Genomic DNA, 26,738 nt, shown 5'->3' on the forward strand with positions numbered 1-26,738 from the left:
CACAGCGAAATATATCAGAGACGTGGCGCCAGAGTTCCATTTTCAAGCCCGTCATATTTCCTCCCGGCACCCGCTTGCAAAATATGCGCCGCTGTAAATTTCCTGACAAAATTCTTTTTGAGGTTATTTCCTCACGCCCCCCCTCCCTAAATTAAGCCATACTAATTATTTTCAGCTGGCTTTATCTCTCCTTCGCAACACTCAGGGAGGGTGCGGGCGGTGAGCATTTAAAGCCGCCATAAACAAAAGAGTGGTTTGGAAAATAATTCTATCAATTAATCAAATTAATCCTGCAGTTTGAGTTACAAGCCCCAAGTGGCAGGATTCTAGCCTGCGGTTATGAGCTATCTCTCGTTGACAGTGTTTAAATGTTATGATTGCAACAGTAATTAAAGAATATAATATACCCGTCGCTTTGCGGCGGCCTCCATGCCTTTGGAACTCAGGGAGACTCACACAGAGGTCATCTTGAGGACAAAGGCAGACTGACCAGGAGAGTCCTGGACAAGCTTTTCTCTACCAAGTGCTGGTATTATTATTATTATTATTATTATTATTATTATTATTATTATTTCTTTCTGCATTCCACTAATGCAACAGAATGCTCCTGTTGCTAAACCTGACAAGCTGCATGATTCCATTGGTGTGGTTTTTCTTTCTTGTGTTTATCAGCTAGAAAATGAGACAGTGGCTCATGATGCGACAAAGCCCCCTTGAGAATACAGGGGAGTGGACAGTCACCAAGGGAAGCCAAAGCTGCTCCTCTCTTCTCTGTACAGGGGATTGCTCACGGACAGAATTAGGGCATGTGTGATTAATTGGCAGATTCTTGTGTTGCATTTGGGATGCTGGGAAGCAGATTTGGGGATATTTTAAGTACAGCATTTCAGGGATAGGAAGAGATGTGTGAAGGGTGGAGTTAGGAAACAGGAGTCAGGGTGATGTCCACCAGGGAGCCAAGCAGTCAAGGATTAAGACTCGCATAGCAAAGCCCAATCAGTGTTCAGAAATGCTGGGGTATGTTGTAGAAGCACAAATAAACTGTGGGCCAAGCATGCTGGAGAACATTAGCAGTGCAAGTGGGAGTGAGGGCTAGTTATTGTAGCATGCTGCCCTTCCTCTTAGGGCTCAGAGTGACATGTTAGCGCCACAACTTTCCATTGTCTCTGAAAATGGAAGATCTGCTCTTGGGTAACCGAGGTATCATCTGAAAACCTTTTCTATTATTTGACAATGGCATCACAACATCCGAAGTCATGTGCTGGCTGCTCTTTGTTAACAGAAGAACACTAAGCCAGAATCATAGAACTGTAGAGTTGGAAGAGACCCCATGGGTCATCTAGTCCAACCCCTGTAACGCAATTTCAGTTGTTACATGGTAGTCCAGTCCTGCCTGCCAGGGAACCACCTTCCCATGCTCACTGCATCCCCAAAGGACGAGAAATGAATAGAAGGCAGACTTTCTGAAAAACGCCACACAGACCGGTGAGCTTCTGTGAAAATATTGGACTATATTTGAGAAGATAAATCCGGGCCCCGTTTTACAGTACCACAGCATTATGTTCATCTCATACTTTATTCAACAATATTAAAAGAGGCAGAGGCGCTCAAATAGCACCTTTACAACATCTTTTTTATTATTTAAAAAATGGCATCTTCTGTACTTTTCTCTGTTCTCTGACAAATATCAAAATAAAAACTTTTAACATAATGCATTGCACCTGACGTATAATTAACCTACTTTTTTTTTTTTTACACAAAGAACTGTAAAGGTACATATTAACAGGATAAAGCCATTTAATTCCTTAAAAAAAATGAAACACATATAGTTTGCAAGACACACGCAAAGTACTCTGAGAGCGTGCCCCCCTTAACCCCTTCAGTGCATTGTCTCCTCCTCTTTCTCAAACATGGAGGTCCCTATTAACAGCTGATTATCCTCCAAGTCGCCTTTTGCACCTGAGATTCAAGCCTCAAGATGTAACCTTTGCTGCATACACTGCAGAGTATTAGCGTCGCAGGAGGAGCATTGTCAGAACACCATCCTGCACTCTCCGTGTTAGGTTTAGACAGGCAACGGTTTACTTCTTTCACAAGTTTCTCCCTCTTCCTTGACTCGTGTGTGTGTGTGTGTGTGTTCCTGTCTGTATTCACATTATGAAAATAAAAATAGCACCAGTTTAACTGCATAGTGTAAAGCCCATACCAAGTCTAGCAACTACCTCAATACAGTAAGAGTTTGTTGGTTTGTTTTTAATATAAAAATGATACCTTACAGGTCCTTGAGACACAGTACTGCAGGGGAGTGGGGAAGATGTAAGTTGGCAGTTTTCTCACTGGAAAATATTAATAATTAAAAACAATAATAAAAAAAACTATGTCACAAATCTTCAAGGTGCAGTTTAGCTAGGTTCGAGGGGAAGGCGTGTACATTTCTCTTTGCAAAAATAAAAAATATAACCCTCTTTTAGCAACATCTACAGTGGTCTAATAAAGGCAGTAACTTTCCAAATGCTGCATGGCAGTTCTTAATGCCACATTCTTGGAAATGTCTGTCTGTCAAAACTGTGGCCTGCTTCCTTCTTAATTTAATTTTTTTAAATTGTTATTTCTTAGGCTGGCTCCCAATTAAATGAAATCGTTCGGGATTATTTGTGCAAAATCTTTGGGAGGAGGAAAAAAATGCTTTCTACAGTGTGCTGCACCTTATGAATAAGACGTCTCTGGAATGAAGTTCATCTCTTCAAGTACTTTGTACAAAGATAACAGAGACACAGTCTGAAAAGGGGCTGGGATTTGCAAGTATCCTTATAACCTCAGCACTTCTCCAATAAAGCATTTCCTCTTGACGCTTCACTCTGCCCAAAGCGATTACAGTTTTAGTTCATGAACATCATCAGCAACATCAAAGTTCTAGCATTTGCATGATAAATCAGGTGAATTAAAGTAGATTAGCAAGACACAAAGCAAAACTATTTCAGAGGCTGCAGTGCAAGTTCATTTGAGCTAGACAGAGAAATCACGCTACACAAACGAATTTAATGCTTTGATAATTTCTCTCCCCCCCCCCTTGCAAACCCCAATGAAAGCAGCGAAGGATCACCATAAGTCACTTTCATAAATTACTCAGAAGTATCTCTTCTTAAAGGAATTTTAAAGCTACTTAATTTCTGCCCAAACAGTTGGCTTAGGAGATTGTTCTGGGATTCAGCTGTCCTGTAATTGTGAGAGTCGGGCAGCTTAGCACCTTGGACAGCTCTGTGCCGGCTCAAAGAGCCTGGCAGGGAGGCAGAGGGGTCTTTGGCTAAAAGGGGGTGGTGGAAGGCCTTGCCGGCCAAGAGGTCCTTCTTGCGTTTCAGGTCTCCATTGGCGTGGCGGATCTCCGCCTTCTTCTGAAAGCATTGGTCAAGCACCATCTTTTTGAGCTGGCCGCCAGCCATGGACACCTTGAGCGTAGGGCTCAGTTTGTTGCAGTGAGGGTCCCTCCTCCGGGGGGAAAGAGCGAAAGCATCACTGTTGGGCCAATCAGCCCTTTTGAACCCTCCAGCGGCGTCGCTCCTCCCAGCATCCGGCGTCCGGGCTTTTTTCTTCTTGTTGCCATCCCCCTCAATGTTCTCGCGGGAGGCTGAGCTTCCTTTGTGAGCGGATTTGTGTTCTTTCCGCTTTTTGGGGTGAAGCTTGGTCAGCCCATTAGCAATGGGTCTCTCTGGGCATTTGCTCAGGTCAGGGTGGCTGTGCTTTGCCTGGGCACTTCCCACCTCGCTCCGGAGGTGGCCGCTCACAGGCTTGACGGGGTTGCTTCCCATCTCTTTGATGCCAACACTGGTGCCGTTGTCTCTGGAATAAGCAGCACCCATCTCTGGGAGGGCCTTGTCTTTTAAGGGTGGTGGCTTCTGAGCCTCTTCTGCATTGCCCAGGGAGCAATGGACACTGGGGTAGTTCTCGGCATAGGTCTGCCCACCTGTGACCTTCTTTGAAGGCATCTCTTTGGCAGACCGGTTGAGGGCAAGTGAGGAGGTCTTGTCCTTCAGCAGGAGCATGTGGAAGGTTGCTTCAGGTAAGTGCATCTTGGTGGCACTTTCCTGAGGAGCTGTATCACTTAGATCAGGATTGCCGCTCCACTCTGTTCTGGGAGTCCCCTTGCATTCTGTCGCCCCCAGATTTGCAGCAGAAAGGTCAGGCATCTTGCTCATGGGTTCTTCTTGGAAATGTGGGCTGTCCCAGGTTCCCATGGCATGTTCACTTTTGCCGTTAGAGGTGACTTTTTCTGGGGCCACTGCCTCCTTGATGTGCTTCTCAGAGAGATGAATTGGAGACAGCTTTTGTGTTGGTGCTGCTGTTTGCTTATGTGTTAAGCTGGCCAGATCAATACTAACTGCATCAGGAGAGTCTATGGAAGGAGGTGGAGTATCGCCGAGGGAGTCTCCTTTCACCAGCGGTCTTGCAGAAAGTGCAGTGGTGGGCTTGAGTTCTGGGCCACCTGATTCATCCTGGGGCAAAACTGGTAGAGGTGGAGGCAGACCATCACACTGGGTTTTTGCAATTTCACCCAGGAGACTGGAGTAGCGGCCCACCAGGTCTTCTGCTTTTATGGAGGTCTGGGGTCGAGGTGTTGTGGCCACATTGGCTGCTGTGGGTAGAGGCTCATTTGGAGACAGCAGAGGTTCACTCCCTAGTTGGGGGACACAGGTGCAATCTGCCTGCACAGGTAAGCCTGGTGCAAGCAAGGTGTTGCGATGGACCATCTTTTTCTTTTTAGCTGCTGGTATGTCTTCCCGCAGGTGTCCTTCCTCTTTTACTTTCTTATCCCCATCCTTGGCCGAGACTCCTGGCCGCATCACTCCTCGGAATCGGAAGGTCTTGCTGCTCCCCACCAGGTGCTTCTCCATGTGCCGGTCATACTGCTCCTTTTTGGAGAAGGTGTAGTTGCAGGTGCTGCAGATGAAAGACTTCTTGATGACATGCATGACATCCGCACAGAGCTCACAGGCATAGAGCGTGGTGTGCTTGATGTCTGCTTCCTCAGCCGTTCCATGCTCTTGGCTGAGGTGGTTCCGAAGCTCTTTGGTTTCCTGGTAAAACATTGGGCATTTGTGGCACAGGTAGATCTTCTGCAAGCTGTGCACCACCAGGTGGCGCTGGAGCTTGAAGGGCTTGGGGAACTGCTTTCCACAGTGATGGCAATCTCGAGAGGGATCTTTGCATTCTGGGTGCATGGGAGCCAACTTTGGAGGCCCTTCGGCTTTAGGGGCAGGGTCGGGAGATGGGGCTGTTGCTTTGGGAGAGGCAACAGTTGGCTTGGTTCTTAGTGGGACCTCCAAGGTGTCCTTGTTGACAGTCACTTCTTGCCCTCCTTGGGGCTCCTTGGGACTTTTGCTCTCTTTGCAAGCAGGTGCTTTGCTGCCAGGCTCAGCATGCTTGGCTGATTTGTTGGGTTTCCGGCATATGATAGAGTTCAGGAAATGCGTGACAGCATCATCATCATCACTGAAGCAGCTGGGCAACCCACCCAGGACAGATTTCTGAGCCTGGCCTTTCCGGGCAAATTGAGTGGCATGCTCTCGTAAGTGCTCATTGTACATCCAGACGTCAGATATTTCCTTCAGGCACATCCCACAGGCCCACAAGCCGGCTTTGTTCTTGGCATGCTTCTCCTTCAAATGGTCCCTTAGCTGCTCCCGGGAGCTGAACTTCCTCTGGACACACATGTAGCATGTTGGTGGAGGAGAAGGGTTGTGAGTGAGCTTGTGGAAGTCCAGCTCCCCTAAAGTGAGGAACCACTGGAAACACACCTTGCACTTGTATTGCTTGTCTTTAGCCTTGAGATTCAAGTCGCTACGGGTTTTCCCCTGCTTTCCTTCTCCGAGCTTATTTTTGATGGGTCTGCCTTGCTGGGCTGGTGACGGTGGCTTGAACCCTGAGGTGCATTCATCATCAGTGTGGCTGAGATGATCTTCCCCAATGCTGTAAAAGCACACATCTCTCATCTCAAACTTTGTGTTCAACATATCCATATCAATTGTATGAAACTCAGACAGGCCAGGATTTTCATTCATCCTAGTGTCATAGGATTCTTCTTCCAGGTCAGGAGGTTCTGGACTGGGAGCCATTGATGATTGCCCATTTGTCAGTTCCACGGATGGGCTGAGCAACGTTCTGTCAACAGAAATGCCTTCCGTCTTCTTCTCAAGACTACCCCAACTACTCAAGCTTGGAAGATCCTCTGTTGGACTCCTTATTGTGCCATCGCTCTTCAAATCAGTAATGTCCTCCCTTTGCCTGGCATCGTCTGGCTGCAGAACTTTTTTGGTAGATCCGGAATTGACATCACTTACTATTGCTTTGCTGCCATGACACATGTTGAGAGTCAGAGCGTCATCAATGGAGATGGTGTCGTACTCACAAGGGTCCTCCCTGGTGACACAGAAAGAGCTGGTTTCTCCTAGATCTGAAGCCATCCTGGTTGTAAAGAGACCCGCCATGCCTTCTGGCCTGGGGTTCACTTCTATGACAGGTTTGGGCTTCTTGGTCCGCTTTCCATATACCCGCCTGCACTTCCGATGGGCAAACCGGTCATTCCTGGGGAAAAGTTGTGAAAACGTGGAGTCATCATCAAACAAACTCTGCAGGTCTGGACCCATGGCATCCCCCTCATCCCCCTGAGATTCATTCCTCATCTGAAGCTCTTCCATCCTCAAAGGCTTGGACTCTGTGGGATAAGGGACACCACTGGAAGCTTTTTCTGATATGATTTCAGGGAAGTCCTCTTCAACTGCTCCAGCATGGCAGGACTGCTGGAGGCTGTTGGGACTTGGTGTATACATTGATGGCCTCTTTTGATTTCTACAGCAAATCTCTTTGGGTGGATTCTCTTCAGATGACTCTGGTTTTTCCATGCTGATATCCTCACCTGGTTCTTCACAAACATTGCTCAACCTTTCCTCAACTTGTTTTGGGTACCTGCTCATCCACTTCTCTGGCAAGTGTCCTTTCAACCCTGGATCCACCAATTGCCCATTACAGCTCCCTACATCCTGAAGAAGCTCTTGCCCAGCCATCTCTTGGGCTGATGATGTCTTTTCACCAACTTCTTCCAAGTCCTTGACTATTGGAGGGTGAAGTGGCAATGGTGACTGTGCCCTTGCCTGTTCTTGGAGGCTAGGTGATGGAGTGCTGCTCTCCAGTTCTTTAGAGACAGTGGTCAGAAGGAGGTTGACAGTGCAGGGAATCATTGTGGAGCAAAGCTCAGGGATCTCACTCTCTAGATGAGAAGATTCGATGGTTTCATTGGGAAATACTTTGGCTTTTCTTGCCTTTTCCTTCAATTTCTTCCTGGCAAAACTGCCCAACCCACCAGCACCAGCCTCTTTGTCTTTCCCTCCTGTGTCTGGCCCTGGTTTAGAGCCAGGTGCTGAGTTGCCCAATCTCTCTGCCTCTGTCCTTAGCGACGTTGTTTTCATGTCTTCATTTGGAACCTCTGTACTTTGGAGTTCCTGGGTTACATCAAATGAAATCACACTTAGGTCACCGAGCACCTTACTAACAACTTCTTGGATCTCTGGACTGGGCTCTTTCCTTTGGCTCCTGCAGGATTTGGGAAATGGTTGGCTAACGCCTGCTTTTGACAGGTGTGAGCTGTTTGCTCTCTCTTTGATGGAAGCCCTGCTGTTTCTCCGAGAGAGTTGCTTGCTTGCCGCGAATGCCTTTTCCAGTGGAGCACAGTCCTGGCCTGGCAACGGAGTGGTCTCCTTTTTCTCCTGATGTTTCACAGTTTTGTGCCTCATCAACCCAGTTTTGGTTCTAAAACGAACTGTGCAAATATCACAGGTGACTTGCAGTCCTTTCCCCTTCTTTTCTTTTGCTTGCTTGGTCTTGAAATCATCTTTCAGACTTTCATCATTGCCCTCCTCTTGTTCTGTGTAGCTAGTGTACCCTTTCACACTCTCAGAGCCTTCATTCTTCAAACTGTTGCCTCTGTTGTCCATGTCTTGTGAAGCCTTCTTGATCCCAGTCTCTGTGGTCTCTGGAAACTGGCCAGCACTAAGGTGAACCTCACTGGCATTAGCTGTTCCTGCAAGGTCAGCAGTGGCCATCTCTTGATCATTAAGGATCTCTGGTTGAGCTTGATCTTTGCTGCCTTTCTGAAGGCAAATCTGAGCCTCCTTTGGCCCCTGAGGCTTTGACATTAACTCCCTGTTTTGATTCGTCTTTGTATTTGTAAGCTGAGCAGAATCTGTCTCTGATGAAGGCTGGTCAAGCATGATGTTTTGCAAGGATGCTGACTGAGAACAGGTAATCACATCCGTGACAGAGCACATGCCACTGTCTTCATGACCTGGATGCTTGGATAGTTCTTCGGGAATATCATTATTGTTAGAAGGTAGCAGGCTGGGAGATGTGCAGCTGTTGGCTTGTAATTTCAAGGGTATTTGTATCTCTACAGGAGGAGCTGCCAGGTCGCCAGAGCACAGGGAAGAGGCAGGTGGTGTACGGACAACCTTTTCAGGTTCTGCCAAGGTGCTGGTGGCATCTTCTTCAATGCGCTGTTGACTACTATTGATCATATCTGACAGCAAAGGAGAGGTGGCACCACAAGGGAGCATGCTGGGTAGAAATTGTGGTGCTTCTGTCCATTCTTGGTGCTCCGAATAATCCTGCATGGGATTCCCAACAACAGTCTTCTCAGCACTAGAGGAGCACCTGCACACAAGAAGGGGAATCTGCTGCTCCCCAGCAGCAGTCGGACTCTCTTCAGATACTCCGAAGTCAGAGAGTGTTACGCTGCCTGTGTCACTTTTCAGCACTTCTTTCTGACTAGCCAAGCTGACTTCCAGAGACAAAGCTTCTGCACAGTGGCTGGCTTGCTCCTCCAAGTTCTGGCCTTCTTCTGAAACTGGGCTGGTTCCCAAGCAGAAACCTCTCCCGTGCAAGGAGTAATCATCCTGATGTTGATTTTCAGGTGAGTTGCTGGGAGCCAAAGTCACATGACATTGCAACTGTCCCACCTGATCACCACTCCTTTCCATCTGGTGGACTTCTGCAGCACACAACACTTGATCCTCACAGCAGGCTTCGCCCCAAGGTGTGCAGTGAGCCACAAGTCCCTTGAGCGTGGCTGGCAAAGCACAGCCTGGTGTGTCATTTTCAAATGACCCAGAGCTTAAGGGGGATTTTCTGTGGCTCCTAAATGCCAGGGTTGCATTCTGCTGATCTTCTACAACCTCTCCTGTACCTTGACAGCCTTGCGTTCTCTCTTCCCTTAGCAATGAGGTCACCATTGAGCCGCTGAGTGGTGAGAGGTGTCTGTGCTCTGGGGAAATGCCACCCGCACACAGTTTAATGTCACCCACCACCTCAAAACAGTCGTCTTTTAGGTGCTGCTCCTGCTCCTTCTCCTCTGCAATGGGATTGTGTCTTTCAGGGCTCTGAAGGGCTGATTGCTCTGTAGTGCAGGGAGCCCTTTCACCAAGATATTCTGCCTGTTTGCCTGGTTCAAAAAATAGTTCAGTTGAATCAGATGCCTTGGTCCTGTTCTCAGATTCGTCTGCCAGGGAGCTCTTCCTTTCCTTCACTATGGGACTTTCAGCCACCTCCTCACTTGCAACAGGGCCCATAGATGCCTCTTCCTGTTCAGACTGAATGTCAACACTTGCAGGCAAGTGGGAGGTGGGCTGCAGGGCTGGGAAGCATGGCATCAGCAAGTCCTCCTCGTTGCTTTTGGCTGTCCTGGCCACAAACAACTGCAGCTGCTGCAATGGGTTGCCTGCCTTCTCCTGGGGAGCGGACACATCTTCTACCTCCCCATTCATCTCCTTTGAAAATGGCAATGTGTCAAAAACCAGCATTTTCCCATCTCCAGCTTTATTTTGTAGGGCTGGAGAGTGGCAAACAGTCTGTTGGGACTTATCCAGAAGGGCAGATCCATCCTCATCCCTTGGGAAGAGTGTGATGCTCTCCAGCATTTCTGGGTCCTTGATGCTTTGGGCACTAGAGGGCAAGTTGCCATCAAGCTCTGGACCACCAACATCTTGTAGTCCAAAATCTGGCTTCAAACACAGAACTTGCTGCCCGTACGTTTCCAACTCAGCAGCACCATCAAAAGTTTTTTCCTTTGGTGGCAGTTCTGCAAACGCCTCCCCTCTCAGAGGCAAAGGCTCATGCGCATTTAGCTCAGTTGCCTCCAGAGTTTTAGGGAACAATGGATCAGGGCTTTGTATCAAATGCTCTGTGTAGCTTGGAACTCGCAAATCATCAGAGATGCCTGAAGAGCACGGATCTGGCATGATTCTGGCAGGTGCAGCCTGCATTTCACTGAAGTCATCTTCCTCGGAGATTTCAATACCCTTCAGGTTGTCATGAAGCTTGTCTTGGTCCTCTTTGGAGTTAAAAGGACCTCCCAAAATCAGATCAGTGGCAGATGGTGTGTGCATGGTGGAGTGTATTGGGCTGAATGGCACCGGACATGGCCAAGGGTCCCTGTGGCTTCTGTACTTGCTATCTAAAGTTGCAAGGAGACTTTTCTCATTCCCTGAGTTTTCACAGACACAGGCTTTTGTAGAAAGGAGGCTTGCTTTCTCAAACTCGGCTTCTGTTAGGAACAGCCCTTTCCCATTGCTTTCCTGGTCGAGGGTTAAGAGTGAAAACTGGTGGGTGGCTTCCTTCTTATCTGTGCTGGTAGGTTGTCTGGGAGCTTGGTGTTCATCGGATACTTCCATGTTCAGCTTGTTTGCTTGCAGCTGGCTTTCCAACTCAGTGACTAACCTTTTGATCTCGAGCTCGTCATCTGAGATCGTGCTCATGAAAGCCATACTGTAATCAGCCATCCTTTCGGGTAAAGGGATTTGGTTGATCTCGCCAGGGTACCTTTTAGCGACTGTTTTTTCAACAGGGAGGCTGTGAAACTGGGCAATGTCTTCTGGCAAAACTGGGGATGTCCCCTCCATCAGATTCCAGTCTTTCTCTTGTGGGAATGGAGAATACTGCTGGTCAAAGGGGGTGGTTTTGCTGAGCTGATGATGGCCAGCACATTCAAAGGCCATGTAATTGTCCTTGCTTGATACCACACCATCATATAAGGTGGCGTCAAACTCGGCCACAGGCAGCTCCCCGAATACCGATGAAGAATCAAAGCTAAGAGGTGAGGGGACTTTGCTTTGTTCATGGTTATCACCTTCGTAGGGCGTGATCTCAGGGTGCTTCTGTTTGAATGAGCTGAGGTCAATGCCCCCCTGGAACAGGAACACATTGCTGCTGTGTGATGGCTCCACACCTGCAGCATCCGAGAAAAGGCCTGATGACTCAAAGCTGTTAGATAACCCTTTGCAGTCATAGAATGCACCAGCAGCATCAACGAGCGCAGCAGCGCCTTTCCTGGCTATCCCTATGCCCATGGGATTGTCTCGGAAACAGCTGATTGGAGCCACAATCAATGGTTTCTTTGAACACTTGAGGTCTTCTTGTTTATAGCTGTTGCTCTTGTCACTGGGGATGTCATGGCTGCCATCAGAGGATGGGCCACTGAGCTCGTCCAGGTGGTATTTCAAGGCCTCTCCATTGTAGGCAGCAAACTGGGGCCAGCACTGATTCCGTTCCAGTGAACACTGCTCGGCGTCTTTCGGTGCAGCCAGGGGTTTATCATTATTGTGCCTGGATCCCCCCTGGGGCTGTTCTGCATCCTCAGTGCCAAAGAGCCCAGTGGGGTTCTGGTTAAGAAGGCCACTGCTGTGATAGCTCTTCCCTTTGGCCCGGAGCAAACCTTCGTCTCCATTTGTGCAAGGGACTGGGGACATGCTGGGGCTCTGGTGCACCTGGAAACCTGCTGCCTGAACTGGGGGTGAGTTGACGCTGCCTTGCTCTCTGGACAACTCAGAGGTCATTCTTTGGCTTCTTCCTCCTACCACTTCTTTCTCAGGAATGTCCGGCTGCTGCTCTCGTGGACGTGGTGCGGCGTGCAGCAAGCTCTTCCTCTCTTCGCTTTCCTTCTCAGTGTCAGAATCGGCCCTCTCGGTGCTTTGAGGGCTGTTGCTCGTCTCACTGGACAGGCTGGTGCTCTGGCAGCTGCTGGTGGAAGAGCGGCTGCACCTGCGCCACACTCTGCCTGTGCATTCGCTTTTACTTCCAGGCTCTCTGCTGGCAGCCCTTTGGGGCTCCTCTCTGCCCCTCCTCTGACCGTACCTCCACACCGGCTCCTTGTCCTTCTCCCTCCCTGCTCTCCCCTGGCGCCTCCGACTGAGGCTGCTCCTCAGCCTCCCGTTGAACCGCTGCCCCGCCTTCCTCCTGCAGTGCCGCTTGGCGTATTCCACACGCTCGTCGTCCGATTCCGAGATGTATTCGTACTCGCCAAACTTGCTGTCCTTGGCTTCGGGGAGCATCTGCTCAGCAAGCAAGGAGAGTGGCACGGCTTTGCCGCCCTTGCTGTGCAGCTTGTGCAGCTTGTTCTTCTGCTGGACAATCTTGTGGATGAGCTCCTTGCTCCAGGTGCCGCTCCGCTGCTTGCGCTTCTTGGCATCCTTTGCAGAGAGCCGGCTGTTCCCTGGAGAAGGAGGGCGGTTCAGGCTCTTGGTCTGCTTCAGCTCTGACATGGTTTTGGCCTCCTGCCTTTGAGGCATAAAGGGGCTCCTGCAGTTTTTCCTTCTGACCTTTGTTTGGGCACTTGCATCAACGTTGGCCTCACCATACATTGCCAGGTCACTAGCCTTGTTCTGAGTGGACTCCCTGCTGCTCTGTGTTCCGAGCCTTTCCTCTCCCTGGTCTGGAAACCAGCTCGCCACTCTCTCTTTATGCCCATTTTGCTTCCCGGGTGGTTTCCTTTTTGCCAAGTCCATGCCGGGATGATCATCATAGCTGCTCAACATTTTCACATTCTCCTCCATCCCTGGGTGCTGCTTCGTTTTTCCCCCTGAAGCAACGCTCTCTTTTGCTTTGTAAGTGGTCCCACCATTGGTGACCTTCACAGAGGCCAATTCTTCATCAGCAAACACATCGATGAAGCTGCTGTCAATCTCAGGGTTATCTGACTGGTACCCAAGTCCGTTCAGAGCTTCCGTGATCAAACTGTCGAGCTTGGCGTCGTCTATCTCCAAGTCAGAAGCGCTAAGCGGCATGGGGTTTGGGGCAAGGCCGTTAAGCTGACTCGCCTTCAGAGGATCCTCCTTGGATTCCCCTTTGCTCTCTCCATCTGCAAAATCAACAGGAGGCAGCAGGAGGCCCAGGCCAGCTTGCGGATGCTTTGTGGACTCAGGAGGCACCTGATGTTGCCTCCGGATCTCTGCCCCCCGGGAAGAGCCTTTTGATGGGCCCTGGAGAGCTGCGTGAGAACTGCAGAACTGACGGTGGTCCAGGAAAGAGGAGAGAGTGCTGAAGTTCTGGTCACATTGCTTGCAGGTCAAGAAGACATCCAGCTGGTCGAGGCTGGTGCTGCTCAGTGTGCTTGCCAGGAAGTGATGCGAGGAATAAGGCGGTGGAGGCAGCTCAGCCTCAAAGCCCTCCAGACACCCTTTGGAGGCATCCGCTTCTGGCTTGTGGACGTGGCTGTCCACAGGGACGCCTCTGTAGAGGAGTTCATCCTTTGAGGCACCTTGGGAGAGATGAAAGCCCTTGAGAGGGTCCGCTGCCTGGTAGTGGATTGCGGTGGAGCTCAGTGAGTCGGAGGCATGGAAAGGCTCACTGGCATCCTTTGGGTGGCACTGGTGGTGAAAAAAGGGTGACGTGGTCAGCACAGCGCCATCTTCAAAACTGTGGCTGTTTGGGCTGCTTGACGTGGGTGAGAGGGATGAGCAGGTGCTGCCGCTGCTGGCAGGGTGGGGGGCAGGCGATGGGAGAGGAGAATCGGCTGGGGAGGCAGTCAAGGCCGACGGTGGCAACACCAAAGCTGGGTTGGAAGACAGACGAGAGGAAGTTAGCGGCAGTGCTTGGCTCATGCTGAAGAAGAGGGGCTTGCCCCTGGAAACACACATGCCAGGAAGTTCCGTGTCCTTTGCCCCGTCAAAGCCAAAAGCGTTGGCCGGAGTGCAGTTCTTTGATCCCGGATCATGCTGCTGCCTGACAACCCCCTCCGCAGTCAGCAGGGCTTTACTCGGATAGCTGGGAGTGGAGTTCTTCTGAACCTTGCTGCTGCTGTCCCAGTCTGATGCCCCAAGGGGGAAAGGTGGCTTCTGGCTGGCCAGCTTCCTTGACAGCTCAATTCGGTCTTGGCCGGGCATTGCGGAGGTGAGGCGCAGCTGCTGCCAGGCCTTCTTTATGTGCTGCCTCTGTTCTGCCCCTGGGTGGCACCCAAACGAGAGCTGATTCCCAGCAGGGCTTGGGTACACGGTTGAGCTTTGTTCCACGGGAGGGTAAGCCTTTTTGCCTCCCTCCCAAGACTGCAAGAGCCGGGGTTGGGCCTGCACAGTAGTGGGAAGGCTCTTCTCAAAAGGCACTGAGCCCAGGCTGGCAGCACTGGCTGTGTTCTGAAAGTGCACTTGGGGTAGAGAGACCTGTGGCATGTTCCTTCTCAGAGCACCACCGGGATCCAGTATCCTTTGACTAGCTACGTTGTCTGTCAACAAGGACTGCCTCTTCCCGATCGGCTTTGGCAAACTAGAGACGTGTAAACTGGGTGGGAAAACGCCTTGGTTTTCTTGGAAAGTGCTTGAAGTTTGGTCGATAGCACCAGAAGGAGAGATAGCACCATTGTGGTCAGTGGAATGTTCCTTCCTTCCTTTGTAGCAAGGCAAATGCCCTTGAGTCTGTGACGGGAGGAAGGGAGCCTGCTGAGGAGCCAACCCGTACATCCTGCCCTCCGGGCCAACGTGGTCGTAGGAGCCACCGGCGAGAGCTTCCTCTTTCCATTCCCTGGAGGAAGGGTGGAAGGCAAAAGCACCATGAGAAGCCTGACCGGCGGCCAGCGACACATCAATGTAATCTTGAGCATGAATGTCGCCTTGGAAAGGGTCCGCAGCAGAGCTGTGCAAAGTCTGGAAGGGGTACTGGAACGACAAGGGCCCCACACAGTGTGCGCTAGGTTTGCTGCTCTCAGGGAACAAGGGGCAAGCTTTGGGGGCAGAGAGTCCATTGTTAGCACCTGGGAGGCTTTTCTCTGGCAAAGGCCACGAGCTATTCCCATTACCCTGGAACTCCACATAATGCAGCTGCCCGTTGGTGCCAGAGTTTTCGTGAGGAACACCGGCTGGCAGCTGAAGCTTTGCGCCATGGGCTGGGCGCGCGGTTGGTGTCGGGGAGGTAAAGTTGCTGGAGATATGGCTTGAGGGGGCCTCAGGAAAACACCGTGCGAAACTGAGGTCTTCCTGCTGCAGTTCTACCTCTCTCTCGGGGATGCTGGGGACGTGGAACCTGTAGCTCCCCGAGATGGGTCCCCGGCCCACTTCAACCTTCTTGGGCGGGGTGACCTTCTGCTGGGGATAAGCAATACCAATGGTGGGGTTTGGTCTGGCATTGCTGATAGTTAGTCTATAGAGCTGCTGGTGGCCACGCTCTCCTTTTCCAGACCGCTTGTTCTTATCCCTCGCTCTGCTCTTTCCAGGGGGAGACTGGGGGCTTCCTTTGACAGAACCCCAAGGGCCATCGCTAAGGAACTTGGGCCTGTTGTGGAGGGATTTGAAGTCTATCTTGCCTGCTTGCTGAGGCCGGATCACAGCTTCCCTTTGATTGTGCGGCTCCTTGTCCTTGACACCAGTGAAGCTGGACCCATTCTCAGTCCCAGTGTGGAGACATGACTCTGAGCCTTCCTGGAGCTGACCATCAAATTCGCCCACATCTTTCTTGCCAAATTGCTCAAAGCCAATATCTTTGTCTTGGGCATTCGGCTCAGTATCATTGGTGGCATAAGCATGCTGTGTCTCTCCCATCATGGTACTAAGGACCAGGCCTAAAAGGAACTGGTTTCCTTCAGCCCCTCAGCACGGGAGTCCTCCATGGCAACCATCATCCCTTCTTCTCCAGCAGCTGTGAGGCACCTCAACCTCTCGGACAGCTCCTAGTTCCATCTTGGCTATGGGGCAGGACTTGCGTATGAGGCCTGTTGGGGGTTCATCTCAGGATTCCACATGGGACCTGCAAGAGAGAAAAGCCTCGTGAGATTCAGAAGCTCTGCAGTCTCATATTACAATGCTCAAATATTTAAATGTTTACAATATTTGGTGACAAAACCCAAGGACTAAGGCTGCTTCTCCCTGATAGCAGAATGTAAGCAAAAACATATCAAACTCATGTCCAAGACTGAAACTTTGCTTGAGATTGGAAGGAGTTGATTCCAGGAATCAGCAGAGTGCTTCAAGGGAAGAGTTGGCCCTGTCAGGAAATGGACAGAGTCCCCTGTCACTTACTGCCTACTGGGGTTAGCACTGGCCCCATCCTGGGTGAGAACCAGGGAACTGTGTTACCAAGAGGCAGAAAAAGCACAAGCTCAGGGCACCAGCAAAGGAGAAATTTTTGCAATAATCTGACAATTGGTTTTGGGGTCTTTTAAGCATCGCAGCACAGGAAAAATCTGAATTTTCTAAGACTTCCTTATACTCCACATTCTTTCCCTATTTTTCTGTTCTACTTTATTACTTATCCCCACCTAAACCAGGAGTGGGGTGTCCTACTAACATAGGCGGAAATAATGTCAAGAAATCAGATTCTGTCAGGTGCTGAACATGAACTATATGCATGCACATTTCAGCATACATGTATCATTTGTGTCATTTTGGGGGGAAATTGTTTTATAATTTACTATTGTTTATATTTTGAATTACTTATGGGGGGGGAGTGCCATAATATTTTCAGCGCTTAGGGCCTCTCCATTCAGCCCAAGTGCAAACAGTAGGAAGGACCAAGCTTTTTTGTGCAAAAGTACCTTTGAGAAACCCAAGCTGTTTACAGGCCTTACGGGGGGGGGGGGGGAGTCCACACTCCTGACAGACATATCCAGCTGCGGCAATCAGCCCCCCACTCCCACCCCCACCAGCATCCCTCCAGCACTTCAAAGGTTATTATAAGTAATTTACCTCTGGCTAAAACCTGCTGAGGGTGGCATTTTTATTGCCTTAAAACGATATTTCTCTTAGCAGGAGCAGATGACAGAAGTGCCCCGCCTATGGCTTATAGTCAGGAGAAAGCTCTACCTTTGATTTCTTAAGCTGGGCTCTCTGGATTTCTCCCTTCACCCCCACCCCACCCCCTAGATTCTCTCCTGGCACCGATCATCGTTTTATGTCCAGAAACAGCTGCTCTGCCCTTTTCTTCTGCTTGATTGCTGGCAGCTGAATGGCAGCACAGCCTCCGTTGGTGCAAGGCCTTGCGCAGAAGGTGACTTGACTTGCATTTAAAAGTGAAGGACACTTGCAGAGTCCGGCAGCACCTACATGGGGCCAAAGGGGGTCCCCTCTAGTCCAGCATCCTGTTCTCACAGGAATGCTCCAATGAGGTGCCACCAAGGGGCTCTTAGTCTGTGATGTTACGACTGTGGGATTGGCTCAAATACATGTGCCAGTCTTGGGCACTGGGCACCCATGTGTGGAAAGATGGGCAGGTCCCCAAATGCAAAAATCTGGACATGGGGCCTCAGAGGGGCACATAATATGTTTTATTGCATGATGACCTTTTTTTTGGGGGGGGAGAGAATTTCTGAGATGACATGGAAGATATTTCAGGGTCATTTGGGGCCTCCCCAAAAGCCATCCTCTTTTCCAGGATTAGCCAACATAGTAACCTCCAGATGTTGGATGACAGCTGTTGAAAAGCCAGCTGAGTTACACAAGGGAAGCCACAACCACCTGGATGTTTGATGCTCAAAGGAGAGTCCCATAGTGACAGACATGATTTTCATGCAAAAGGTCCCAGGTTCAATCTCCAGCATCTCTGGTTGAAACCATCAGGCAGGAGGAGATGGGAAAGGCTTCCTTCTGACTTTAAATAGCTGCTTCTGGTCAGAGTAGGCCAGTGGTTTACTCTGGGGTGCCTTGAACAATGGTTGGGGGTACCAAGGGCAACATAGGCCTCTGTCCCTCCTTCCTCTGATGCCCTCTTGCATCTCTGGCTCTGGCTTGCATGGCTGTTTATTGCAGTGGCCCTGGCTACAAGCTCCCCAGGTGAATGGTGCCTCTAGGGCTGGCCAGGGAAAGCTTCTCAGGCTTGCGGAGAGCTGCCCAAAGCCTGGAGAGCGAGAGGGATCAGTGCGCACCGACCCCTCTCGCTCTGCAGGCTTCAGCAAAAGCCTGCATTTGCCCCATAGGACACACACACATTTCCCCTTCATTTTTGAAGGGGAAAAAGTGTGTCCTATAGGGCGAAAAATAAGGTAGTTGGTCAAAGGAGCCGGGGACTAAAAAAGGTTGAAAACCTATGGAATAGACCAAAAGATGTAAGGATCAAATGGCCTAATTCAGCAGCTTCCTGTGCACATATGTCACATCTACACTATGCACTTAAAGCTCTTACACCAGAGTCATGTTTTCCTCCAAAATATCATTGGAATGGCAGCTAGTTCTGGGTCTTGTAAGAGCCCTCAGCACCCGTAACAAGCTATGGTTCCCAGGATACTTTCAGGGGTGCCATAACTGTTGAAGTGGCATATGAGTGCATGGAATGGATTTGACCACAGGCATGTGCATTTACATCATGCAGCCAGCTGAGGGCTTTTGTCTGAGCGAAGCAGTCCTGCCCACTGCATCGAAAGGCCTGCTTTTTGAGATACTGTATAAGTAGCCCCTCTCAAATGTATTTATTCTCTTTTGCTAAAGACTCCTGTTACCAATCTTGTGAGAATCTCTGGCTTAGTCTCCTGATTGGCCCAGAAATAGCACAAAGCAGGGTCTTGAGGAGGCACTCAAAAATGTGTAGGCACTGTACGGTGAAATCCCAGAAGCCAAAGAGATTGCCAAGTAAGATTTCTGGTCATCAGTGGGTTGGGTCTGGCCATACTCTTTCAACTTAACTTTGCAATCTTAAGGACTAGCACCTTAAAACAAGAAATAAATAAGGATGCTCAGGATGCTATATTTTGCAGCCAAAATTGCACTGTGAGGTCACATGTTGTGATGATGGTAAAATATATGCAACTTGAACCCACAGCTCTTTGGAAAGTACTTCATGCTTCCTCTTAGCAAGGGTACCACAGTTGAAGGGGAAAGGCTGTAGCTCAGTGGTACAGCATCTGCCTTTCATGCAGAAGGCTCCAGATTCAGTCCATGGCATCTTCAGGTGGGACTGCGAATGTCCCCAGCCTGAAACCCTAGAGAGCTGCTGCCAATCAGCGTAGCTAGTACTGACCTAGATAGAGCAATGGTCCAACTCAGTAAGAGAACTTCCTATGGACATTTGCAGTGGGCGTCAACTGCTTCATTTGCCCTTACTACAGGCTCAGCATTTGAGCCGGAGTAATTTGGTGCTAATTCCTCAGCTGACATTAACTTTAAGTGTAAAGCAAAGGTGCCAAAGCAGCTTAGATTGATTATTTCCAAGTGTATTCTCCGGAAAGTTGGATTTTCTTTCAGCTCTCATTTTGAAGCTTGGGGGGGGGGGGGGGACGACATATGTGGGGCTGTCAAAATCTCCAGCTAGGCAACTGGGCTGATGGACAAGTACTCCACCAAGAGATCTAACCTCGGCCACTTTCCTTCCTGCTGCTTCTACTCCCAGCTTGGGAACCAAAATGTTGCAGAAGGGGTTGCCTGAGGTCACTGGCCGCTGCCTCTTTGATCTGCCCATTTTATCAGCCCTGTCCATCAACCAAGACAGAGTCTGATGCAGCCTTGACAGCCTTAAAAAACAAAACAAAAAAAACACCTCTCCACAGTTTCACACTTGGCTAAACATAATAAATCCCTGCCCAATGGAGGTAACTGAGAGGGTCTTATTGCTCTCCCTCTCTGCCAGCCAACAATGTGCCACTTATATGCAGTTTGGAGCTACGACGGGCAAGCCTGTTTACTGCTGCTGAAATTTGCAAAGATACCTTGCCAAGATAAAACAACCGACAAAACCAGAGCTAGTTACATTATCACAGTTGGGTTCACTCAGCCACATAAAGGAAGGCCTTTTGGAAGGATTTTTTTTTTAAAAAAAGCCTTCTCGTGGGGATTCAATAAAACTTGCAACATTTGCATTGCTGGGGCCTAGGCTGACGGCTGCATTATTGCAGGCAGCCAGAAGACATAAATGCTTGGCTTCCAACTCAACCAGTTGATTCCATGAACGGGTAAGTGGAGGGTGTGTGGAAGAGAAACACAGGAAAAGATGGAAACATAAGGAAGGATCTGAGTGACGATGCATGCTCCTGGCTGCCTCACCGCAAAAAGGATGTTGTAGAGCTGGAAAAGATTTGGAAAAGGGCAACACAGATTAAGGGGATGGAGCAAAGGAAGGGTGCAGCATTTGGGGCTTTTTAGTTTAGAGAAAAGGCGAGTGAGAGGAGACATGATGGAACTGTATAAAATTATGCATGACATGCAGAAAGTGAATAGAGAAACCCTTTCCTCCTTCTCCCATAACAATAGAACTCTGGGGCACCCAATGAAGCTGAATGTTGGAAGACACCCAACAGACAGAAGAAAGTGCTTCTTCACACAGCGCATAGCTAAACAATGAAACTTAGTCCCACAGGAGGCAGTGACGGCCAACAAACTGGAAGGCTTTCAAAGAGGATTAGACAAATTGATGGAAGAGAGGGCTATCGACCGGCTGCTAGCCATGGTGGCTCTGCTCTGCTTCCTCAGCCAGAGGCTGTAATGTAATGCTGAATACCAGTTTCTGGAAACCACAGGAGGGGATAGGGCGCTTGAGCTTGAGCCCTGCCTGCCGGTTGCCCAGTTGCCATCCCCGTGATCATTTCGTGTTGCCCTTTTCTGAACCTTTTCCCACTCTGACAAATGCACCAGACTTAAAGACACCTGCCACTCTGGAAGCTGAAAAAGAAGCCTGGTGGATAAACCTGACACCCATGGATTATTCCGAAAGTATTCCCCATTGATTCAAACAATGGCACTTTTAGAATGATTCCAAAACATTCCCCATAGATTCAAGTAGGGGCCCGCAGCCAGCATGCTGAGGAGGGGGATGGGAGGAGGCTTCAGCCATCCAGGTGAAAAGGTGCTCAGTGCCTTTTCAGCAGAGGAAAAACAGATCCCACGCAGCAGAAAAGTAGCCACTGAAATCAAAGCTGCCTCTGAGTGCCTCTTTGACTTCCTCCACCAACTTATTAGTTTTAAGCAATTTCCCCGAGGGGGGGGGAAGGGAGGGAGGGAGGGTTAATAATGAAGCAAACCCTTATATTTTGTGCATGGCAAGTATACAGAAGACTATTTGAGTGGCTCATCAAGATTTAAATTATATCCAGGCAGGTTAAACTGAAGCTTCTGAAGCCAAAAGTTTGGCTATGGTTGTGGAAAAAAAATCACTTGTGAAATGGTTATTCCACCACAAATACACTCAATTGTTGTTGTTGGTGGTGGTGTGTGTTTTTTTAAATCAGTCTATCCTTTAACAGGCCCTGAATGGGGTTTTCTATTTTTTGATGGGCCGTAGAAGGAGAAATATATGGGTGAGAGGCACAAGGGGATTATTCCAGTCTGCTGGGGGATTAAAAAAGAAATTCAGAACATTTGCTTTAAAAAGTCAAACAGCCCCTCCCCTTCCCACAGCCACCACTTGTCAACTCGCCATACCTTGGAAAACTTCCGTCACTCAGCTACTGCTGGGTCTCGGCTTAACTTCCCGTGAAATATGAATTTCTTGGCTGCAAGCAAAGTGAAAAATATGTCAGGAATTTTTGTTTGGCTTGGCTGCCATGGCCGCCACAGATCACAAGCGCATTCAAGCACCTTGCCAGAGCTGGACGTGAAAGGCGCGTTCTCCTCCGGCTGTGCTGTTGGACGTGCTGGGAATGGGTGCTCCCGGGAGACTAATGTACAGATGTGCTCGGCTGCCGGCTCCGAGTGATTCAGCTGAGCTGGCTTCTCAGCGCACACTCCACAGGGCAGTTCAGAGGTGCTGGCTGCCCATTCTCCCTTGAATCTGACAGTGGCTGCCATTTCAGAGCATCTGTCCTCAGCACAGGCAAGGGAGACCCGGAGACAGACTGATTCCCAGAGCCACTTCCAAAGTCTTTAGAGCGAAATCAGGGCAGCCATGGCTGTCCCAGCTCAGAGAGAGGGATGTCCTTCACATGCACAGCTGTCCATTTCAGATTCAGTCTGTACAAAAGCCTGTCAGGTTTTTTTAGTGTGCATTTCTCCTAATTTACACATTTTTGTATGTGATTTTAACTAGTGTATACATCTTTTCCAATCACTTTTTGCATTTTTTTGTATCTTATATGCACTTTTATACACTCTTTCCCCTAATATCATATGTATTTTGGTTCACTCTTTCAGAGGAAGGCTTTCCAGAACTGCATCACAAAATTCAAAGAAGAAATTTCAGAGGATGGGTGACTTTTGAGATTGAGCTTGTATACCAGTCTTTGCTCCTGCACTTAATGCTTCTCCTGGTTCTGGTAGACAGGGGGAAGGGAGCTTCTCACAGCAGGAGGGAGAGGCAGCTGTGCCTCTTCACCAGACTGACTCATCTACCCCCACTCTCCTGCTTCAGCTTCTGCCTCTGATTTTGGACTTCTCTCTGCCACAGACTCCCCCCACTCACTAAGCCCTGTTACCACTTCAGCTTCCAAGACCTTCTCCTCCCAGTCTGCTCTCTCTTCTCCCTCTGACCACTCATTGTTGTCCCACCACCAATTCCTAGGCTCAGAGCCATCGTCCCTTGGGGGTTCCCCAGCTCGTTCCCCCACCTATTTCTCTGCATCCAACCAGTCTGTGGCAGTCATCTAGTCCAACCTTGTGCAGTGCTGGAACCACAGCTGAAGAATCCCTGGCAGACGGCTCTGTCTAAAAACCTCCAATTAAGGAGTGTCCTCCACCTTTTAAGGAAGTCTGTTCTGCTGCCAAACAGCTTTTGCTGTCAGAAAGTTCTTCCTAATGTTTAGGAACTTCACATCTACTTTTTTGACAGAGGGGAGGAGGAAGGTGGGATAGATGTGAGCAAATGAACCTATATGCACATAAGTGTCACATACGGTGGGACTCAACGATAAATTAAGTAGCAGCTTAATTCGCCTCCCCGATATAGTCATACGCTCTTTAATCGCAAACACACATCTCTCTTGTTAGGTATGTCTTGAACTTTAGATCAATTCATTTGGCTCAGGGCAATTATGAAAGGGTTTGTAGTGCACAGATCATTTTTCAGGGCTCTCGGCTTGAAGACTTTCTGCCAGCATGAAATTAATTCCTTTATTTATTTCAGAACCCCAAACCATAAAGAACTGTGTGCAAACAATTACATTTGGTACGAATGACACCACCCAGCCACTGCAGGTTTCGATATCGTACAGAAATTGTCTTGAGGCGCAGGATTGACTGCAACTCCTTTGAGGGACTGTAATAAAGACTGAGTTATTTTGACATTTATTTAAGAAATATTTATCTCTCATTTTGCTTCTAAATGCTGCCATTCGCTAAGGAATTATCTGTTACCTAAGTATGCTGATAAATCTTCTAAGGTAAAAGTATATCTCAGATGCTGCCAGGAAAGGTACATTTAAGAATGCTTCCTAAATTATCAGCTGCATTTATCTTAATTACTTTGGTAAAAGTAGAATCTGGCATTAGGGTGAGTTAAATTGAATGGGCGCTTGTCTTTATCATATCACATATTTGAGATCATTTAAGGGAGATAAAAGGGACAGGACTTGGGGGGGGGGGTTGGGGGGGACCTCCAGGTGGCGTTCAAGGATGGGAAATAGCAAGGAGTGTGCTGAGAGGGGACCAGAGGGGCTGTGCTCAGGACCAGCTCAGGATATGTTCTGGTTCTTTTACCAAGGAGGTTCAAGTCCCTGCTCAGCCATGAAATTCACATTGTATCTTTGAGGCAGTCACCATCCCTCTCAAGTTAACCTACCTCACAAGGTTGTTGTGAGGATAACATGGTCCCTACACCTGGGATCTATTATTTGAGCTTATGTCACTGTATTTTATACTTTTCAGATGCCATTAGAAGCCACTTTGGCACATAAGACATAAAATAATACTTTATCCCGATATTCTCTTCAGTTATCGTTGTTGGAAATGGCTAATAACGTGGGTTAGTTTCCCCCCTAGTGGTTTCTTTTATTTTGCTTCAGGTGTGTTTTGTGTTATGAACTACACATTTAACTAGGGGATGCCATCCTTGCCTGCTCTGCTGGCCAGCCCCATCTACCTGCCAAGCCCTTTGCCAAGCCCCCTTTCCCCACACCTGGCCAAACGCTCCTCCCTTTATACCTGGCCACTTCCCTCACCCCTCATCCCACCCTGCCCTTCACAGCTCACCCCAAGCCCCTCATCCTCTCACAGCTCACCCCAACCTCCAACCCCCTTTAAAGGAGGGTGGTAGGTGCTTCAGGTCTGTCAAACTGCTCTCTGAAGCAACCCCCCCCCCCCCAATTAAACCATTCTATAGCCACGTTTAAAGGAGGAGGAGCTTCAGAGTGCAGTTTGGCAAGCCACTCTCTAAAGAGTCTCTCCCGCATCTGTTAAAAAGCTCGCCTGGCCAGCCACCTGCCTGCCTGCTGTTCTGTCATTACACTGGAGTTGGCACAGCCGCCAATCAGCAGCCACACAAACAGCAGCATGACGACAACATTACATTTTTATGTATACAGGAAGACAAATGGTTTTTTTGTTTTTTGTTTTAAAGGTCCCTTCTCCACCATAAAGTGCACTAGTGGGCTTTGGGTCAGTCACCCTCATTCTAACCCTATCTCACAGGGTCACTGTGAGGATGAAACAGTCCTTTGGATCTGTAGCCTGTGTCCAACTAGATCTGTCGCACAAAGCAGATGTGCTACCACAATACTACAGCCCTTCCCACCTAGGTCAGTACTGCCAGCACTGACTGGCAGCAGCTCCCAGGATTTCAGACGGGAGTCTTTCTCTGCACTACCTTCATTCCTGCATTGCAGGGGGTTAGACTAGATAACCCTCAGGGTCTCTTCCAACTACAATTCTGTGATTCTACCTGTAGATGCCAAGGATTGAACCAGAGACCTTCTGCACTCCAAGCAGATGCTCTGATACTGAGCCACGCCTATCCCAAGCTACGCCCATCCTAATTATGCTCCTATAATTTTTGCCAATTTTGTATGTGAGCTTTCGTTGTTTCTCTCTTTGAGAACTTGTTTCTATAAAGCACGATTAACGAGCATTTCAATTGTGGTTTCATTACCCTATTAATTATTCTGACCCAGAAATTTAGCTCAAAATGTTATCAGCTTAAAATAAGGGAGGCGGAAATCAATTAAAATGATTATAATTTAGTCTACAAAAGAAAAGTTGACTTAAAAAAACATTTTAAACTGAATAAGCAGTTCCTGCAGAACCAGTCACTCTTTCATGCTCTCATCTCCCTCATAGGGCTGTTGTGAGGATAAAATGAGAAGGGGGGAAGCCACATTCACCACCTTAAGCTCCTTGAAGGAAAAAGTGGTATAAGAAGGTAATAATAAAGAAGACCCAGAAAATTTGGGCAGAGGGGGGCAGGGCGGGCGGGAAGAACAGGGTTGCAATTGATACACATTTCCAGCAGATGGCGCCAAAGCCAGCTGAATTGAATTTCCTGCGGTTAGTGCAAACTTCGAAAATTTATGCGATTAGCCTTGTTAAAAGAAATCCTAGTTCACTAATCTGCTTTTTAATCACTCAGTTAGCAAATCAACTAATCAGAACCCCTCAACCAAAGTTTGAAATGAAGTTTCCACTATGGAAAATTGTGGAAAGTATTTTTCTATATATTTCTATGCATTTTCACACACACCCAGAGAAAGAGAGAGAGAGGTTGCAATGATCTCTGTGGTTTCAAGACGCCCACCAAGGCATAGTCTCAAAAACCTGTAGGAACATTTGGAGAAAGGGGAGAATGTATTCACCTTCCCCTCTCACATTGCCTCAGTGGTCTGAAATGTGCTTTGCAAATATGATTTAGAAAACCACACAACTGGGATTTGCAGGCCTGTCATTCATGGAACAGCTGCCGGGCAGATGCTGCCTGTCCTTGCTGGTCTCCTCGCCATCACAGGATGTTCTCTGCAGCAGCTGGTGATGGCATAAACACTCTTTTCGTGAAAAAGCTGCAATCCATGCAGTTAACCACTATGCACAAGCAGTAAGTCACAGCCTCTGCTGCACACACACAGCTGGCCCAAGGCATTTTGCTTCCTGAGGCAATGGAAGAGGATGCTCCCTCCCATGGTACAAAAGGTGTTTAATCTGACTTCAGTACAGGGGAGAGTATCTTTCTGTCCTCCAGCAACTCTCTCTGTCCTTCAGCAACTCACCACCTCCACCCCCTTTGCACCTTCCATCTGATGCAACCACTTTACTCTGCATAATAGTAGGGGTGGCCCCACAAAGGTCCTTTCAGTGGGAGTAAGTAATTTTATCCCCCCTCCCACAGTGGAAATGGCTGTGGCTCAGTGGCAAAGCACTTGCCTTTCAGGCAGAAGGTTCCAGGTTCAATCCCTGGCATCACTACGCAGTGATGGGAAAAGAACCCCTGGAGATCTGCTGCCAGCCGGTGTCAACAATACTTAGCTGTATGGGCCACCGGTCTGACTCAGGGCAAAGCAGCTTCCTGGGTTAAAGGATAGTGATAAGAGCCTGCTTTTCCTGTAAAAGGCCCCCAATTCAAGCTCGGCCCTGGACAGCAGCTGCCAGTCAGTGCAAACA

The 26,738-nt window shown here is 48.9% G+C and overlaps 1 protein-coding gene across 10 annotated transcripts in view; it reads right to left on the reverse strand.

Moving 5' to 3' along the window:
- Positions 1-1,557: 1,557 nt before the first annotated feature.
- Positions 1,558-26,738, reverse strand: part of ZNF469 (zinc finger protein 469) — a 262,917-nt gene continuing 237,736 nt past the window's right edge. For 8 of the 10 annotated variants that reach the window (XM_083456428.1, XM_083456424.1, XM_083456430.1 and 5 more), the window contains 2 exons: positions 21,645-21,715; positions 1,558-16,050 (listed from right to left, as the gene is read on the reverse strand). In XM_083456428.1, the coding sequence (XP_083312554.1) occupies positions 3,123-15,848 (12,726 nt within the window). In that variant the 5' untranslated portion in view covers positions 15,849-16,050; positions 21,645-21,715 and the 3' untranslated portion in view covers positions 1,558-3,122. Of the gene's footprint in view, positions 16,051-21,644; positions 21,716-21,800; positions 21,840-26,738 lie in introns of those variants that run through there. The other 2 variants (XM_083456425.1, XM_083456431.1) reach the window with 2 other exon arrangements.

The sequence above is a fragment of the Podarcis tiliguerta genome, assembly GCF_965153285.1.
Source record: "Podarcis tiliguerta genome assembly, chromosome: 8".
In the NCBI taxonomy this organism is placed as follows: Eukaryota; Metazoa; Chordata; class Lepidosauria; order Squamata; family Lacertidae; genus Podarcis; species Podarcis tiliguerta.